This window comes from Lytechinus pictus, chromosome 3, assembly GCF_037042905.1.
Source record: "Lytechinus pictus isolate F3 Inbred chromosome 3, Lp3.0, whole genome shotgun sequence".
In the NCBI taxonomy this organism is placed as follows: Eukaryota; Metazoa; Echinodermata; class Echinoidea; order Temnopleuroida; family Toxopneustidae; genus Lytechinus; species Lytechinus pictus.
Window position 1 is genome coordinate 24,329,883 of NC_087247.1, and position 17,633 is coordinate 24,347,515.

Genomic DNA, 17,633 nt, shown 5'->3' on the forward strand with positions numbered 1-17,633 from the left:
TGCTTTTTAGTTGGTCTCCTTCCCTTTCGATTTCATGGTATTATTGTATTATAAAAAAATGATTTAAATGTTATATTTTGTAAATATGTATATTGAACTATCATTGTAAATGTAAAAAGATTGAAAGAGAAAATAAATGAATTGAATTGAAAATTGAATTGAAGTCGGCATCTTTCATAATATCAGTGCATGCAGACATAACGACTCAAAAGTCACATATTACATTTTTTTAACTTTCATATTTTGATCCTGCTACACGAAGGCGCAATGTCCTGCAATTAATGCGTCTGCAGACACAGACCCTCATCGAAACTTTTATAAACATGTTAGTCTTGGTTTTGAGCAGGGGCCGCGGAAAAAACCCCACAGTTTGATTTTTTTTTATTACCACGTTTATGAAAGTTTGGTGGGGTACGTTCCGCGTCCCCCTGTAGAAAGAGACCGAGCACAAATCCCTGTCAGTGATCACTTCCACTGAAGTAGAAAAATACCCCGGTGCGTTTTTCTAGGTATTATTTAGATTTTTTTTCTTTTTGTTTTGAAGTTGTTTTTATTGAATTCTTTCAACACAAGACCCCATGTTTAACCATAGCTCTATGGTTTAACCATAGAGCTATTAAAGGAGAATGAAACTCTTGGAGCAAGTTAGCTTTTGTGAAAGCAGAAAAATCAAAGAATAAGATCAACAAAAGTTTGAGTAAAATAGGACTAGCAATAGAAGAGTTATGAGCATTTGAATGTCGAGATCACTAATGCTATGGAGATCCTCCAATTGGCAATGCGACCAAGATCTATGATGTCACAGATGAACAACTCTCCCCTTTGGGACACTGAAAATATACCCCAAAACATTTCTTTTTGCTCATTCTAATCATATGACAAACGATTCATCAATGATATAATGTTGTGAAACCTCTGTACTTGTCCTCTCATAAAGAGAACACCTCACCTTGTGATAGACTCTATAAAAGTGAGAATATAAGTGATATAAGTACTAAAGTAATGAGGGAGTTGTACGTGTGTGACATCACAGATCTTGGTCGCATTGCCAATGGTAGGAACTACATGGCATTAGTGATCTCAATATTAAAATACTCATAACTTTCTTATTATTCATTCAATCTTCCTCAAACTTTCAACAATATGTTTCTTTGATTTTTCTCTTTGATATGGATTCAGCTGGTCTCAAGGGTTTCATTCTCCTTTAATAGCTCCATGGTTTAACATAGGCCGGCCAGGCATGCAGCGCAGAGCAGTACGTATGTGTCTGTGTTCTGCGCAGAAAGCTGCGCAGTGACAATTAATGTGACGTGGAATCTCGACGTGCCTAGAAATTTCACTGCTGGAACAGAGAATATTTGTACAATATTTTGATAATTCCCAGTCTAACATGATGCTCCGACGTGATAAGAAAGATGAGGAAGATGGTGAGATTTATATTTACATCTTAAAGTCAATTCCGATTTTCTGTAACTATTTTGTAAATTATTTATAGTTTACGTGTGAAGGGTGAGGGAATCGACTTTGATAATGTTAATCCCCATCTACTGTAAATGGTGTGAGTTGTTTGTTCATGCTCTCACTCTCTGACTCTTTCGGAGGCAGAGCTCTGCAGCTCTGTGTGTCATGAAGCGCTAATCTTAATGTAAACAGCCCAAATGCTCACTTATGCCCATGTGAGCAAACCAATTTTTTACTAGATAATTCTGTAGAGTATCCTGCCCAAGGCCAAGTCCAAGATTGGACATGTTCACCCTGACGAAAACTTTGTTAAAAATAGCAGAAAAATAATTTAAAATATTATATTGCATTGGTGAACATTTGAAGGTTTGACTTTGAGGAAAATCCAACAGGTTAAGAAATTTAATAGAATGTCAATTTTTTTTATATTTATGACATCATAAACGTTGGACTTTTATATGACAAGTTAGCATTTTCAGATGATATCATATCACACTTAACTTAGACTTAGAGGAATTCAAAACCTGGAACAACTGTCAGTTTTCCACAAAAAAATAAAAATGAATATCAGGGATTTTCAATTCCCATTGATGAATGGGAAACCATGAACTGTTAATCAGATACAATAGGCTTTTCATATTTTCCTAATTTGATTTCTCAGTAAAATTTTGTTCAGGTTTGTAAAAGAAAAAGAACTTAAGAGAGACAAAGACCAGAATTTACTCTGTAGATACATGATATATTACATGATACCAAAAATTCAATTAAAACAATTAGATATATATACTCTCAGACTTGCCACTCATTCAATGAACAAGGTTATGACATAACTTGAGAGACTTGCAATGAAACAGACAAAAAGTTGACCCTTTTGGTTTCATCATTTAGCAATAAATGGCAGACTAATCCCACTGTATTGTGGTCTGGCTAATAATATTCCACCATTGTTATCTTACCTCTGTCTCAGACCCTACATTTAATAGCAATATTTGATTTTAACTTAATCTTAATTATGTATGAATGCATGCATTTTCTATAATTGTCTAATTATCTAATATCAATTATCCCTTTTTTTTTGCTTTCCAAACAGGAAGCAATCCATTCCAAAATCTGGACAGAAGCGCAGTCCTCCAAGAGGTAATTTTCAAATCAGTTAGAAAGCACTAGAATACTTTAAAATAATTTAAACAAGTGTTCACCCTATTCACTATTAGCTTGTATTAGTGGTGACTAGTGACTAGTGGTGACCTCCTCGGGTGGTTCCTGATATGGGACGTTGAGGAGTATAGTCAAGAAGAAGAAGACCTCAAATATTCACAGGTATTTTAAAACATTGAGAGGTCAATTTGTGTGCACTTAAAGGGGGAGTGAACTGTGTGTGGTCTCTCATTGACTCTGCGTTATAGATAGTCTTCAAATATACGTCTTCAAATATACGTTTTAAGATATCTACTAATACTACAGAGAATAAATTGACCTATAATTGTATTTGTATAGAAAAACTCAAATATTTTGAGAGGAAAAGTAATTGTTATGCTACTTGGTAACATACTCATTGTGGTATAAATGTATTGAGTACTGGTAATTAATTAGCATGTTATCATTCAAGTGGGTCTATATTACTAGACTACACTAGCATTATGGGTCAGGAAACTGGCCAGGTATGAGTAGTTGAGGACTCGAGATGGCGCTATTGGTTCATATCTGCTTTAAAAATGGCTCTCCCAATGTTAAAGGAGAATGAAACCCTTGAAACTAGCTGAATCCATATTAAAGAGAAAAATCAAAGAAACATATTGTTGAAAGTTTGAGGAAGATTGAATGAATAATAAGAAAGTTATGAGCATTTGAATATTGAGATCACTAGTGCCATGTAGATCCTCCCATCGGCAATGCGACCAAGATCTGTGATATCACACACGTACAACTCCCTCATTACTTTAGTACTTATTTCACTTATATTCTCACTTTTATAGAGTCTATCACAAGGTTAGGTGTTTTCTTTATGAGATGACAAGTACAGAGGTTTCACAACATTATATCATTGATGAATCGTTTGTCATATGATTAGAATGAGCAAAAAGAGATGTTTTGGGGTATATTTTCAGTGTCCGAATGGGAGAGTTGTACGTGTGTGACATCACAGATCTTGGTCGCATTGCCAATGGGAGGATCTCCATAGCATTAGTGATCTCGACATTCAAATGCTCATAACTCTTTTATTGCTAGTCCTATTTTACTCAAAGTTTTGTTGATCTTATTCTTTGATTTTTCTGCTTTCACAAAAGCTAACTTGCTCCAAGAGTTTCATTCTCCTTTAAATAGATGTCATTTTAAGTTATGTAAGGACACTTTTCTATATATCATTTTTATAGCACTAATGGGAAAATAAAAAAAGTGCACAGGAAATATCCAAGGCCAAAAGAGAGGGGCAGTGAGGCAAATTAACAGGGCATTCAATGCCATGGCCTTTGATTGATAGCATTGAGTAATCACTGCTTTTTACAACATGTAAATTCATAACTTATTGTTTATCCAAGTTTGTTCAATCTTTCACCTACATTTATATGCATAATTTCATTTTTGCCATAATTATCAACTTTTATGTTGTAGGCAACAACAGGAAGACAAGACATATGCTTCTCTGATCCATCTTTTTTTTTTTTAATCAAAGCTCTTTCACCTTGTCTGTATTCCCCTTTAATGAACCACAATGCTTGTTGCTATTTCACACAATCCTCACACTTTTTGTGTCAGTGAAATATTACACTTTTGTCAGCAATTTTGTCAGCAATGACCTTTATCTGCACATACACCGATTGTATCTGCATTTATTGTAATAGCTTTAAAAATGAAAATGAAATGATAAGTTAGGCAAAAAGAAAATTCGTTTCAGTATTTGATTTTCATGAGCTGATTATTCATGCTATGTATTTTTTGTGATTTGTTATAGGCCCGTGTGTTCAATGCTACACCTATAAATCCAAGGAGATGCTGCCATATTTTGACAAAGGTCATGTACATCATCAACCAGGTAAGACTTTTTATTGGTGTTCCATAGTGAGTTGGATGAATGAATTCACCCTCATAGATCAGAAGCAACAATGATGGCAGCTTCCAATTTAACGTATAAGTCTTTAAATTTTTTATTGCAATTTTGAATAAATATGGTCCTATTCTTTCAATTTCAGACATTAGTGATATCCACTATCACTGATAGGGCCTAATCACTGATGATGTGTTAGAAATTGCTTGTCACAAAAGTTATGGTAAAATATCATTTCAGGTCAGTGAACTTAGACTATGTTATGGCATCTACATGGAATAAAAAAAACAAACTAATATAGATCTTGCATTTCAAAATAAGTTTTGAAGTATAAAAGTTTGTCATACTAAAGATAACTTTTCATAAATCGTTATCAAATATCTCCATTCATTTGAGTAAAATTTGGCGTCACAGTGTCAAGGTCAGAGATAATTTTAGGTAAATTAATTTCGAAAAAAAGAGATTTTACTATGAAGAAAAAAATATCTGATCAACATTGTAGGGCTATAAAGTTGTATTATGTACTAATGTCACCTACCATTAAACAATTTTGTGTTGACTTTTATAGGGAGAAGCCATTGGGACTACAGAGGCTACAGAGACTTTCTTTGCCATGACGAAGCTCTTCCAATCAAACGATGTAAGTATGAAATCTAGTTCTGTAAACTTGAAATTATTTTGTTTGTACCTATTTCCCTTGTGAGAAAAACTGAATGACAGAATTGAGATATTGGAGTTGTTTTTTCTCATAATGCAGATTTAAATTACTTTGATTTTGAAACATTGATGCTTGATTCTGATGGATATTTACCATTTTCATTTCCCTATTGTGAGGGAGTATAGTATTCTAGTATTAAGTTCCCAATTTGCAAATTGTCATTGAATCTTTACCACAGTATAGTCAGATAGCAATGGAGATTTTTGATAGGTGATCAACATGCTGCTATTTCCATCGTTTTTTTTGGTAATATATAGTGCAAATAAATGCAAATATACTGCATGTATATGTGTCAACAGTAAAAAACACCCCAACTGTTGTAGGGGTTAATCCACAATTATTGAGTGATATTTACACACTGTGGGAAGTGTGTGTGGTTAGCGAGTGAATCTTCACACTCCCAGGTCCTCGTTTTGATGGAATAAATTCAACTTTAATAGTTACATGTAAGTTACTTTAGATTACTTTAGGGCTTCTCTAAAGTTGCTATTAGATGTAATGCAAAATATTATTTGTTTTGAACAGAAGTAAAAATATGCCTCGTCTACAAAATATTATCTTACCTCCGTGGCGGTCAGATTGGATGGTTCTACTTCTAATCTCAACCAATGTTTTATTTCTGTAGGTCATGCTCCGTCGTATGGTATACCTGATGATTAAAGAGATGGCTAACCTTGCAGAGGATGTGATCATAGTGACTAGTAGTTTGACCAAGGATATGACAGGCAAGGAAGATCTTTATAGGGCTGCTGCCATACGTTCCCTCTGCAAGATTACCGATGTGAGTTATTTCAAACATTTGATGTCATATCTCTTTTAGTCTGGTACTATTAAAGATATTGCCGCAATCGATTATTTACTTTCCAGTCATTTTGAAATGTTATCTACAAGTCATTATCTGTAATGTGACTTCCTTCTACGACCAAAGCAAGCCCCTTGTGATACTTATTCATTTATTTGCTTTAATAATGGAAATGGTTTCAGATTGTTCTATTGCTGATGTATTTTAAACATTCCAATATCAGACAGTATAAAAAAACATATTAAGAAACTATTGAATTACCTCAATCAATCAATATGATGATTGAAGAGAGCTCTTTGATAATAGTTTTACACCCAAAAGAAGGTAATATCCTTGAAGAAAAAATGTAATGCCAAATTCTAAATGCACTTGCTCGAAAGAAGACTTTATTTTGATCAGTTTATAGATCTATTTTTATTCTTGACACCACAATGACAGTGTGTAAACATTTGTATATTAAAAATATATCTTGAGAATGACAATTCTGTTATAAAGAATGAAATTAATGTGTACCTTTATCTTATGGCTTTGTTCTTCATCTCTTATCTCATACTATTTCCTCTTAAACTTGTGTGTGATACCAGAGCTCAATGTTGCAAGGAATAGAGCGTTACATGAAGCAGGCTATTGTGGATAAGGTTTCTAGTGTATCTTCTGCAGCTCTCTGCTCATCTCTGGTAAGTTCTCTCATAAAATCTTTCAGAGTTTAAAATGTTCTGCGAGTGTCAACAAAGAATATATTATAGATTTTAATTCCACAGAAAGCAAAGAAAGAAAAAAACCATCTAAGTAACTTAAATACATAACTGGGGGGGGGGGGGAGGTTCTCATAACATTCGACAAGAATCTGTTAAATGACAGAGTGCTGTGATGCTGTCCATCCAAATGAACATCAACAGGGTGGTGGTGATTACTGGAATAATGGATTCACAAATGAAGCATGCTGAGCTCCTCTGTATTTTGTTTTGCTCTTTTACAGTAAGCTTTATATTAAAACAATATTGTGTTCCATTTTTCATTTGTTATTTTTGGTGAACTAGCACCTTTTGAAGCAAAGCCCTGACGTGGTGAAGAGATGGGTTAATGAAGTCCAGGAAGCCGCCTCGAATGACAATATCATGGTTCAGTACCATGCCCTGGGCTTACTCTATCATATCCGCAAGCATGATCGTCTGGCTTCTTCTAAGATGGTTAGCAAGTACACCAGGGGTGGACTCAAGTCTCCCTATGCCACCTGTTTGCTGGTATGTATACATGTACTGTAGTTTGTATGATACTTTATATTAATGGATTTCTGATTAGTGATGGGTCTTTGTGTTATCATGTGGCCACTCAGGGGAAGGTGCTGTAGTGTGACCAAAGTTATGGTATTGTGCACTGTAATCAACATTTTGTGAATTGTGGACTATACTCAAAACTTTGTGAATTGTGCACTATACTAATAATTTTGTGAATTGGGCTGGTTACTCAGCACCAGCACATTGTAGTCAGCTAATGTATCCTCTTTCAAAAGCATGTTGCATGTACAAAGCAACTTTCATTTCTTTACATCAACATTATGTAAGATTTTTACTTATATATATATATATATATATATATATATATATATATATGTATGTTCCAGATAGTTGGATTACTTAATTGTAAGAAGATTGTCTACAAGATTTTTTACCGGGAATCCATGACTAACTCAATTTCTCAAAGAAGCCAAAAGATGAATGGTGAAATTATACAGGTTATTTGTATGCTTGATTTCACATAATGATCAATGTTATTATTGCACAAAAATGAGCCCTACAATCAAACACTAGGCCTTTTGTTACGTGGTCCAGAACTGATCATGATCAGTTTTGTGATAACCAGGCTTACGTAAAAGGGGGTTTTACATCGTGGAAGTTAAAAATTATTTTCTTTAATTTCTTGATAGATTCGCATTGCTGCAAAGCTGATTGCAGATGAGGATGCTGGGTGAGTATTTAGAATGAGTGATCAGTGGGACCTATTCCATTAAGCCCTACAGATTGAAGCTTGTAATCTTTATTTTGTAATCTAGTTAAATAGTGATAGCTGCTGCAGTTGAAAACAAATACCTTATTTCAAGTTCAACCTAGTGAAACAAAACCCTTGATAAAAATACCTTATGTGTAATGGTAGTATTTTGAAGAAGAAAAAATGAAATATTTTTTATATCGGACTTTATGATTACATTTGGTATTCTAGTGAAAAAAGGTAAATTTGGCAAAACTTACGTTTATTTATGAAACATTCTCTTCATTTTTTTGCAGTCATGACAGCCCCCTGTTTGACTTCATTGAGAACTGCTTGAGACACAAGAGTGAGGTGAGTGAATAATGTAGTCATTAATCGATTTTAATTACAAAAATGTACAGATGAGGCAAAAAATAAAGCTTTGTTATTATCATATAATATGATACCCTTTAAAAAATAATTATAAATTAAATTAAGAAATTTCTGGCCGAATCTAATTTTTAGATTTTTTGTCATCATTTTGTTTTTGTTCGTATATTTCATGATTTGATCTATAAAAATTTATTGATTTTTTTTACTGTATTGATTGATCTTTTTATTGTATGCATTATTGCAGCTTTTTAATGGATGTAAATAAAGTGAATTTTGATTTGAAGAACTTAAATACGTGTGCAATGTATTGATATGAGGTAGTTTATATTTCATTCTCTTTATCAACACTCCTGTCCAGAACAAGTTCTTGCAGAACAGTGTATTTTTTTTTTTTTTTTTTTTCCACTGATAAGGTGAAAATCAAATAAGTATTAGGATACTCTTTTACCAAATGTTTGTGCCACTTTGTTTGTCATGTGATTAATTTCTGATTCATCAGTAATATAAAAACTCTCTATCTATTTCTTTGTGTTAATTGATTAATTAGATGGTGATCTATGAAGCTGCCAGTGCCATTGTTAACATGAAGAATACCACATCTCGTGAGCTGAATCCAGCTGTGTCTGTTCTTCAGTTATTCTTAAGCTCTCCCAAACCAACCCTTCGTTTTGCTGCCACCAAGACTCTTAACAAGGTAAGAACCAGACAAACATTCTTCTATATGAATTATGATGTTATGATGTTAAAAAAAAGAAAATGATTAAATAGGCCTGAGTCTGTATAATAAAATGGATATCGGTAATGATTTTCTAAGGAAAATAGTGACAGCCACACATCTCAATGCTAATAATGTTAAACATTTTCCTAAAAAGTTGCAACAAAAATAATTTTTAGACATCACTTGGGAGCAGTTGTGTTAGGTTATGATACATGATAATTATGTAATAAATAGCCATCAAGTGCCATTTTCTCAGAGAAACAAAAAATATTGTACCTTTCATTAAAATATATATTTGATTTCATATATGCTTCTATGAATAATGATCTATTACAAAAATAAAGTCTGTTCTAATGTCATTAACCTTCTATCAGTCAAATTTCTCCTTAGAAGCCACTATTCCTAAAGTCTCTCTTTATAGCTTATAGCCAGAGGTGACCATATTTTGATAAATAATACTTGAGCGTGTGGCCTCAAATATTTTATAAATTCATTTGCCCTCCATTCAGGTTGCGATGACTCACCCTGCTGCTGTCACTGCCTGCAACCTTGACCTTGAGAACCTCATCACTGATGTGAACCGCAGCATCGCGACCCTGGCCATCACCACCCTACTGAAGACTGGCAGCGAGAGCAGTGTGGACAGGCTGATGAAGCAGATTGGGACCTTTATGAGTGAGATCTCTGATGAATTCAAGGTGGTGGTGGTGTCTGCAGTCAGGTCACTCTGTTCCAAGTTTCCTCGCAAGCATGCAGTCATGATGAGCTTCCTCTCCACTATGCTCAGGGACGAGGTGAGCATACTTATCTCAATTTCTTGTGTAGATAATCATGTTGTAAATTTGTTGAAATATTATCCTCACTTGATCAATTATACATAAATATGTTTTTTGGTGTTGGAGTGGTTTATTCAAACAAATGTTGATTTTCACCGACAAATGTTACAAACTACTAAAACAATCCCTGCATGTGATTGGATGAGGCTTAGTGAGAGCAAATCAGTTGATGAAAAATCACAGACAAACCTCTTCACAAAGAGATTACCATTACCATCATTGACTTTATGCAACTTTGCAATAAATTTCCCATTTTGTTCCCCCATTCATTCATTCTTCAGGGTGGATTTGAGTACAAGCGAGCCATTGTTGACAGTCTGATTGCTATCATTGAGGAGAATCCAGAGAGCAAGGAGACTGGACTGTCACACCTATGTGAGTTCATAGAGGACTGTGAACACACCTCTCTAGCTACCCGTATCCTTCATCTGATTGGACGGGAGGGACCACGTTCACCCAATCCAGCAAAGTATATCCGCTTCATCTACAACCGTGTCATCCTGGAGAATGCTGCCATCAGGGCTGGTAAGATCCGGCCTTTTATTTAGACAGCTGGAGATTTATATACATTTGAACATGCCTAAGTCACCACTTGTTTGTTAAGGCGGTTTTGCCTTTATATGATTCTTGTTAGACTATTTTATATAGGCAGACTTCCAAAGAGAACACTTTGCTGTTACGACCATTTTCTTGATTTTTTTTTTTAGATTCTAGAAGTCAGATAACTTTGTCATTTTGTATGTGTATGGATCCTTTCAATTGTATATTTCTACCTTGCTGACTACTGAATACTCACAGAGAAGGTTCAACATGGGAGCCTTTAATGAAAAGTTTTGTCATTGATTTTATCTGCCTAATTTATTCCCAGCCAATCAGATAAGCTTATAACAAGTGAAAGTCACTTTGACACAACTCTTCTTGAAATGCTCCTGTATTCCCTGTAGCTCGCCGGTGTACAATCAAGCATTTTTATTTAAGATTTGAACGAAAACGCAGTAGAATATAATCAAGTGACATTTTTGTGTGGGATTAATGATAGTTTGATATGGGAACATGAATGTGACTAAGAGTGACCACCATTGTCTCTTTATTTCTTTACAGCTGCTGTTAGTTCCCTGGCCAAATTTGGAGCCCACTGTGAGGAGTTGCTACCCAGCATTGTGGTTCTGCTTGAAAGGTAAATAAATTGTCTCTTAGCCTGTCCAAGCATTGTGATTTTGGTGCATTTATTATATCTTAATGATGCAATCCCAAGCAAAAAATAGAAATTGACATGCCATACACCAATTTTATGTTTTGTTTTCCTGAATCCTGTATGGTCCCATCCCCATGGCTTAATCTTATTTTATATATAATTAGTTTGTTTTATTTAAATTCCAGTAAGGTTTTGTCAATATCTGTCTAATATCTTCTTGATCTAATTAGTCTATCCGCTGGTAGAACAGTTTCCTAACTGAAGTAGCTACCCTTGGTAAATAAAACATTATTATTATTTGATAAGCTTATAATAGACCTAAGAGTTGTGACACAAACAAATAAAGATGAAAAATGAAATTTTGATATCACAATGGAATATTATGTCCTGAATTGGTCTGTGCTACTTAGGATTCTTCATTAAGATTGAAGCACATTTATTTATCGAAGCTTGTTTATTAACATAATTCGAGTAATTTGTTTCACCACATATAAGCAGTATCTAATCCAAGCTCAAGTTGCTATAAACCTAAACATTTTGTTGAATTGTGTTTGGATTAGACAAAGTTTTATTTCATCCATTTGATATTGACCTTCATCTTATTGTTTGTTTCCTATCAGATCTTTGCTTGACTCTGATGATGAGGTTCGTGATAGAGCTACCTTCTATTTGAGTATCTTGAAGCACAGCCAGAAGCCACTTAACTCAGCTTATATCCTGAATGGTAACATCCACTTGATTATCTACTTTCCTCTTTATGCTTCTACCCTAGAGGATTCTTGGGCCATTATGTTATAGGGTTGTCTCCTCATAGCAACCATTGAATGCAATACCTTGAAGAAGCTGTGTCTAAACAAAAAAAAATCTGTGTATGTAATATGAAATGACTACATCTTCAGAAATATTGGTGTCTAGTTTTCAGATTCTGGAATTTGGAGGAATTTCATCATTGGAATTATAATTTTTGTGGAAATGCAAAATGAAATATCCTTCTAATTTGGGATGTAATTCCAAATTTGAACTCTATTTGTATTTGAACATTGATTATTTTGGATCCATGCCATTTGAATCTGTGAATGAATTTGTTTTTCTTCTACTATTTGATCTTAGGTTTGAGTGTATCCATTGCTGGACTAGAGAGGGCGCTTCACCACTACACCCTATCTCCATCGGAGACTCCATTCGACATAAAGACTGTACCCATTGAGACACAGCCGTTGACAGAGCAGAAACCAATCTGTGAGTTCGAATCCAATATTGTTATGATCTTTGGAGTATTTTTTTTAATATTTAGACAAAATCAAGATGGTAAAATTCACTGTGATGTTTGCACACTGTGTACTTTAAGCTACTCAAGAGATGTATATATTCTGATTTGATCGGTGACCCAAAGGCCTGTATTCTGAACTCTGGTTGTGGTTTAACAATAGACAGCAAATCGTGACACAAATCTCTAACAGTACCGATTCAATTCATCAGCTCATTTGACCCTTAAATCAATTGTTTGAGAATGATAATTGAATTACTTTTCTTGATTATTAAAGCAAAGCAAAACAAAATATTGAACATGAGAAATATGCAATATAAACAATTTCTTTTATTTTATGGCTTCCGAAAATCAAGTACACCTTGTGACTATGGTTTAAGTTAAACTGGACTCAGAATATGGGCCATATCGTTAATCCATTTCTTATTGCTTGTATATTTTTTTAAATGCCTCATAATTAGTATAATTTTGTGTTTTTCTTCCATCTGATCAATTCAGCTGACATTGCTCCTGCTATGTCTAAACAAGAGAAAATGGCTCCTCCTACTCAAGATATTTATGCTGGTAAGTTGCAGTAAATATTTTCAAACACAATCACAATATTCATTTTAAGAATACTATCTCAGACTGTATGAGAATGATATCAGATATTTTGTTGACTTGCATATTTGAACACTGTATTGGTCAGAATTGTGATTACTGCTTTGTATTTGCCATTCATCTTTAGTATTGAAGGTTTTAATATTGTTTTTACGATAAACAAGCAAATAGTAAAGGAATTGTTTGTTGTTTTAATAAAGGGGGATGAGGAAGCAAGAAACAATTTTCAGGCTCTTGTTTTCATTTTCTTGGTTCAATTTCCATTTCCATATATCTACTTTTAGATCAACTGAAAGCTATTCCCGAAATTGCTGAATTGGGACCACTGTTCAAGTCGTCAGTAAAGCCTGTTGAGCTCACTGAGTCAGAGACTGAATACATGGTTGGATGCATCAAACATACATTCCCAGAGCACATTGTGTTCCAGGTAATTTCTTTTCATTGGTTGTTTGTATTTCATGCCACACAGAATTCATAATCTGTACATATGGATTAAGATATGTACTAGATCTGCAAGCTTTTTCTGTGTGAGAACAAAATGATTTTTTTTTCCCCCGAGCGTTGAAGGGGGGAGGGTCTCTTGCATTCCATCATGAAGTTTACATTAATAGCTCATGGTGGACTGCAAGTGTCCCAATTGGTTACAATTTCGTGATCTGAAAGGCAAGTATCCATAATTATTTACAAATACAGTAAGTCTGCATTAAGTCACACTTATTGGAGTTGAAGGAATTCTTCAGATTCTTCAGACCTGAATATGCAAAGCATGTGTTCATTTACATCTTCCAAGTTGAATTTCTCCCGAGTCGAACAGATGTCTCTCGTCCCAAGAGATTTGGCCTGGGTAGATCCACCTGTAACTCAAAAGAAGTAGCTACATACTTCCAAAGCTCTCTGGAAAAAGACAGGGGTCGTTGAACATGATAATAGGATAATAAGATATCATTTAAGATAATGGTGTTGTATCATTGTAGTGTCATGCCCATAACACATAGAACCTAGTTTAATTATAACAAAACTCTGCATCTCTATTCAGTTTGACTGCACCAACACATTGAACGACCAGCAGCTTGAGAATGTCACTGTACAGATGGAGTCTGCTGAAGGTTTTGAGGTACAACAGTACATTCCTGCACCCGTCCTCAAGTACAACCAACCAGGTACAACCTACACCGTGGTGCAGATGCCTGATGATACCTCCGATGGTAAGATCTCAACACACTTACATAAACAATGGGCTCAAGTATATTGTACCCATAGTATTAACAGTTGATATAATAAGAGTGCATGCATTAGTGGACTCTTTCGTAATTTTAGTGTAATTGATACATGAAATATGCATAATCTATGGTTTCAAACCACACATTCAAAACCACCTTTGTGAATGACTTGGGGCAGAAGGCTAGATCATAGATGAGTTAATGAGAAGTCCTGGCGGCGATGAGTAGATGAAATGAGTATTGACATCATGGGCAGCTTGACTCTCCTTCATCAGAAGTGACGGACAGTGATGTATCTTGTCCATAATAACATCCTTTTTTTTAATCAATTTTATGGAAGTAACATGTAATCTGTAATTTTCCGGTTTGAATTATAATTTCAATGACTTGTTTATCATTTATTCTATGTCCATAGTATCGAGTGCATTTAGCAACACACTGAAGTTCACTGTGAAAGACTGTGATCCTAACACAGGAGAGCCTGATGATGAGGGTTACGAAGATGAATATGTGGTGAGTATGTATCATTAAACTCTTTACTGGATCCTGCTTTGTAAGGTGTTATCAAGAGTAAAATGATAGAAGTCTGTGACAAATTTGCTTTGGACATATAAAATCACTTTTCAACTGTAAATAGCTAGTAGCATTATAAAGATATGTCATGAAACACTTCCAAGAAGAGTGCCTGAATAAAAATGCATTCTGCAAGTCCTTAATGCATGCTTCAGTTTGGCTTAAAAAATGTATTCATTTGTTGAAATGATATTATAATGCAGTGTATTTATGAATCTGTTTTCAGTTGGAGGACATTGAGATCACCTTGTCAGATCACATGCAACGAGTACTGAAACCAAACTTCATGGCATCCTGGGAAGAAGTAGGCGATGAAAATGAAATGGAGGAGACCTATGGTCTGGCATCCAAGAGTCTTGAAGGTAAGATAATGGATGGAACAAGAGCCCTGTAAAATGAAGCTAAGTGATTGACTGTGGGCCTGATTTTTATGATTGATTACATTGATTATTGTGTATGATCAATCATGAAAATAAAATCCATTATCAATTGCTAATCTTTAAGCTAAGGGACAGGGTTCCGTTTCATAAATACATGTTATAGTAACAAATGCACAATTTCTATGACAAGTTCACTATCAGCCAATCAAATTGAATAATTTCAGTTGCTATGTACTGTTATTGCCATTTGTTATTTGAACACATCTTATGAAAGGAGTCCCAGATGTCTGCTCAGGACCACAGGTTTAGCATTTCTTGTGAACATTAGATTGTATCTGTTCTCTGGAGTCCTGTACAGCAATCTTTGAGAATGTTTTTTTTTTTTTTTTGGGGGGGTACACTATTTTAAGAATGAAAGAATATCTGTATGAAGTCAATTTAGCTCCCCTCCCCTTTACTATAAATACTCCAAAGGTCATTACGGTTTGGGTTATTTGCAGACTGAATAATGACTCTGATCATATGTTGACTCACTGATGAAATATCCAATCAGTCTTTAATCCAATTTTAAAACTATTTCATGTTATTGAATTTAATATAGGGTGCAGTTGGCAGATGTGCTCACATCGTTGTATAACAGGTTATTTTTGTCATAAATAGCTAAAAGGAATTGTTACATTTCATTTCCCATCCTTAATCTTCAATCTTGTTCCAATCCACAGAGGCCGTCAAAGACATCGTCTCCTTCCTGGGTATGCAGCCTTGTGAACGATCAGACAAGGTGAGTGAAGGCAGGAGCTCTCATACCCTCTACCTTGCCGGTGTGTTCCGTGGTGGCCATGACACCCTGGTCAGAGCACGTCTTGCCCTACAAGACACCATCACCATGCACATAACAGTCAGGAGCGGTGACCCGGTGGTCAGTGAACTTATCGCATCGTCTGTTGGTTAATCAATGTCATGGTGATGGAAGATGCCGCATACAGGATAACATGTTATGAATTAAGGTTTAAATTAATATTCGAACTAGAGATATATGAAAGAAATATAGTAAACTTGAAATTTAGTGCTGACCGTTTAAAACGATTATATTAGATAGAGGGGGTTTGAAATATTCTGGGAGTACCTGGTAAGTTTGAGTACTTTGGAGATGCAAAGACTTGGGGTGATTATGTTCTCCAATTTAGTATTAGGTACTTACAAATACGTGCTTTTATCTGCATGGCCAACTCATTTTACAATATTGGTAAATTTTTAACCTAACTAAAATACCCAAATATCATAAGAAATACAGGTTACAAATTACAAATGTTATTTTTCAAATGGTTGTCATATGATTTTCCAAAGCATAGTTCCCTTGCTTAGAATTCTTGAAAGAATTTGGCATGTAGATTTGCCCCCCAAATTCTTCTCTCAAGCTTAAATGTAACGGCCATTTATGTGTTAAGAAGTAATTTATTGTTCCTTGGGCCATGGGTCAAGAATGAATTCTAGCATTCAAGTTGTTTGTTTTGCAATTTACAAATTTGCAGATATCAATGAAATAAGTTTGATATTCTTCCTCCAAAACCAGTTGTATTCTGAAAAGAAGTTCACATGAAAATTTTAAGTTATGATTCAGATTGACTACTTGGCATTTATATTTTGCATAGATCCAGTCAATTATAAATGGATTTAGAAGGGGAAAAATTCTGGTATCATTGATTTATTTTGATGTGTGAAAACTAAGCTTTTAAAGGTACACAACTGCTGCATTTTAGCAACGATTTCAGGCCTGATATTGTGGTTTTTGGATACGTTTAGTTGTAAAAATGTTTGCTTTCATGCAAGTGATCAAGAATTCCATCTTGAAAGTGCATTAAGAGATGAATTTTAAAATGTGTTTCTGCTGTGATGGACAAATAGGATAACAATGTGAAGGATCCTCTTGAATGCATTAAGAGGCTTCTATTATCCATTTGAAAAAAAAGCCATACTGCTCAGCACACTGTGGAAAAGCAGAGATGGAATAGCAGAAGAAAAAAAATTGATCAAACACTTGCAGTGATTACATTACAAAACTTAAGCACAAATCATTGATTTCGAGTATATCTAGGCTCTGAAACTTGCTTGAATGCAGCTTATAATTAGAAATATAAGGTTCAGCATTTTTAATTGATATTTCACTCTGCCCTTCCCTTCTCTATTAATGACAGTCCCTTTTTACTGGTTGAATTCAAAGTATTGTGATATGATCTAGTGTAATGAATTATTGTTGTTACTGCTTACTGTAAGCACAATTTTGTGTACTATCACACTTCCTGTCACATATACGTAATATACATGTAATCATGCTTCAATAAAGTATAGTCTAAAGAAATGGTTGCGAAGTAAATTTTGTTTATTATTGCTTGTTGTATAATATAAACGCATATATACTGACAACATGAGTGTATGGGTGACTTCAAATACAAGAC

General features: G+C 34.6%; 1 protein-coding gene across 1 annotated transcript; it reads left to right on the plus strand.

Annotated features, from left to right (window-relative positions):
- Positions 1–996: 996 nt before the first annotated feature.
- Positions 997–17,536, plus strand: LOC129257574 (coatomer subunit gamma-2-like). Its single transcript, XM_054895935.2, has 21 exons — positions 997–1,427; positions 2,552–2,598; positions 4,415–4,495; positions 5,076–5,147; positions 5,851–6,006; positions 6,612–6,704; positions 7,068–7,271; positions 7,955–7,995; positions 8,313–8,367; positions 8,936–9,082; positions 9,616–9,900; positions 10,224–10,467; positions 11,044–11,119; positions 11,758–11,861; positions 12,248–12,376; positions 12,903–12,968; positions 13,289–13,431; positions 14,041–14,209; positions 14,640–14,737; positions 15,024–15,159; positions 15,900–17,536. Exons 1-21 carry the CDS (start codon positions 1,391–1,393, stop codon positions 16,127–16,129), a joined length of 2,613 nt encoding a protein of 870 aa, XP_054751910.2. The 5' UTR covers positions 997–1,390; the 3' UTR covers positions 16,130–17,536.
- Positions 17,537–17,633: the final 97 nt, after the last annotated feature.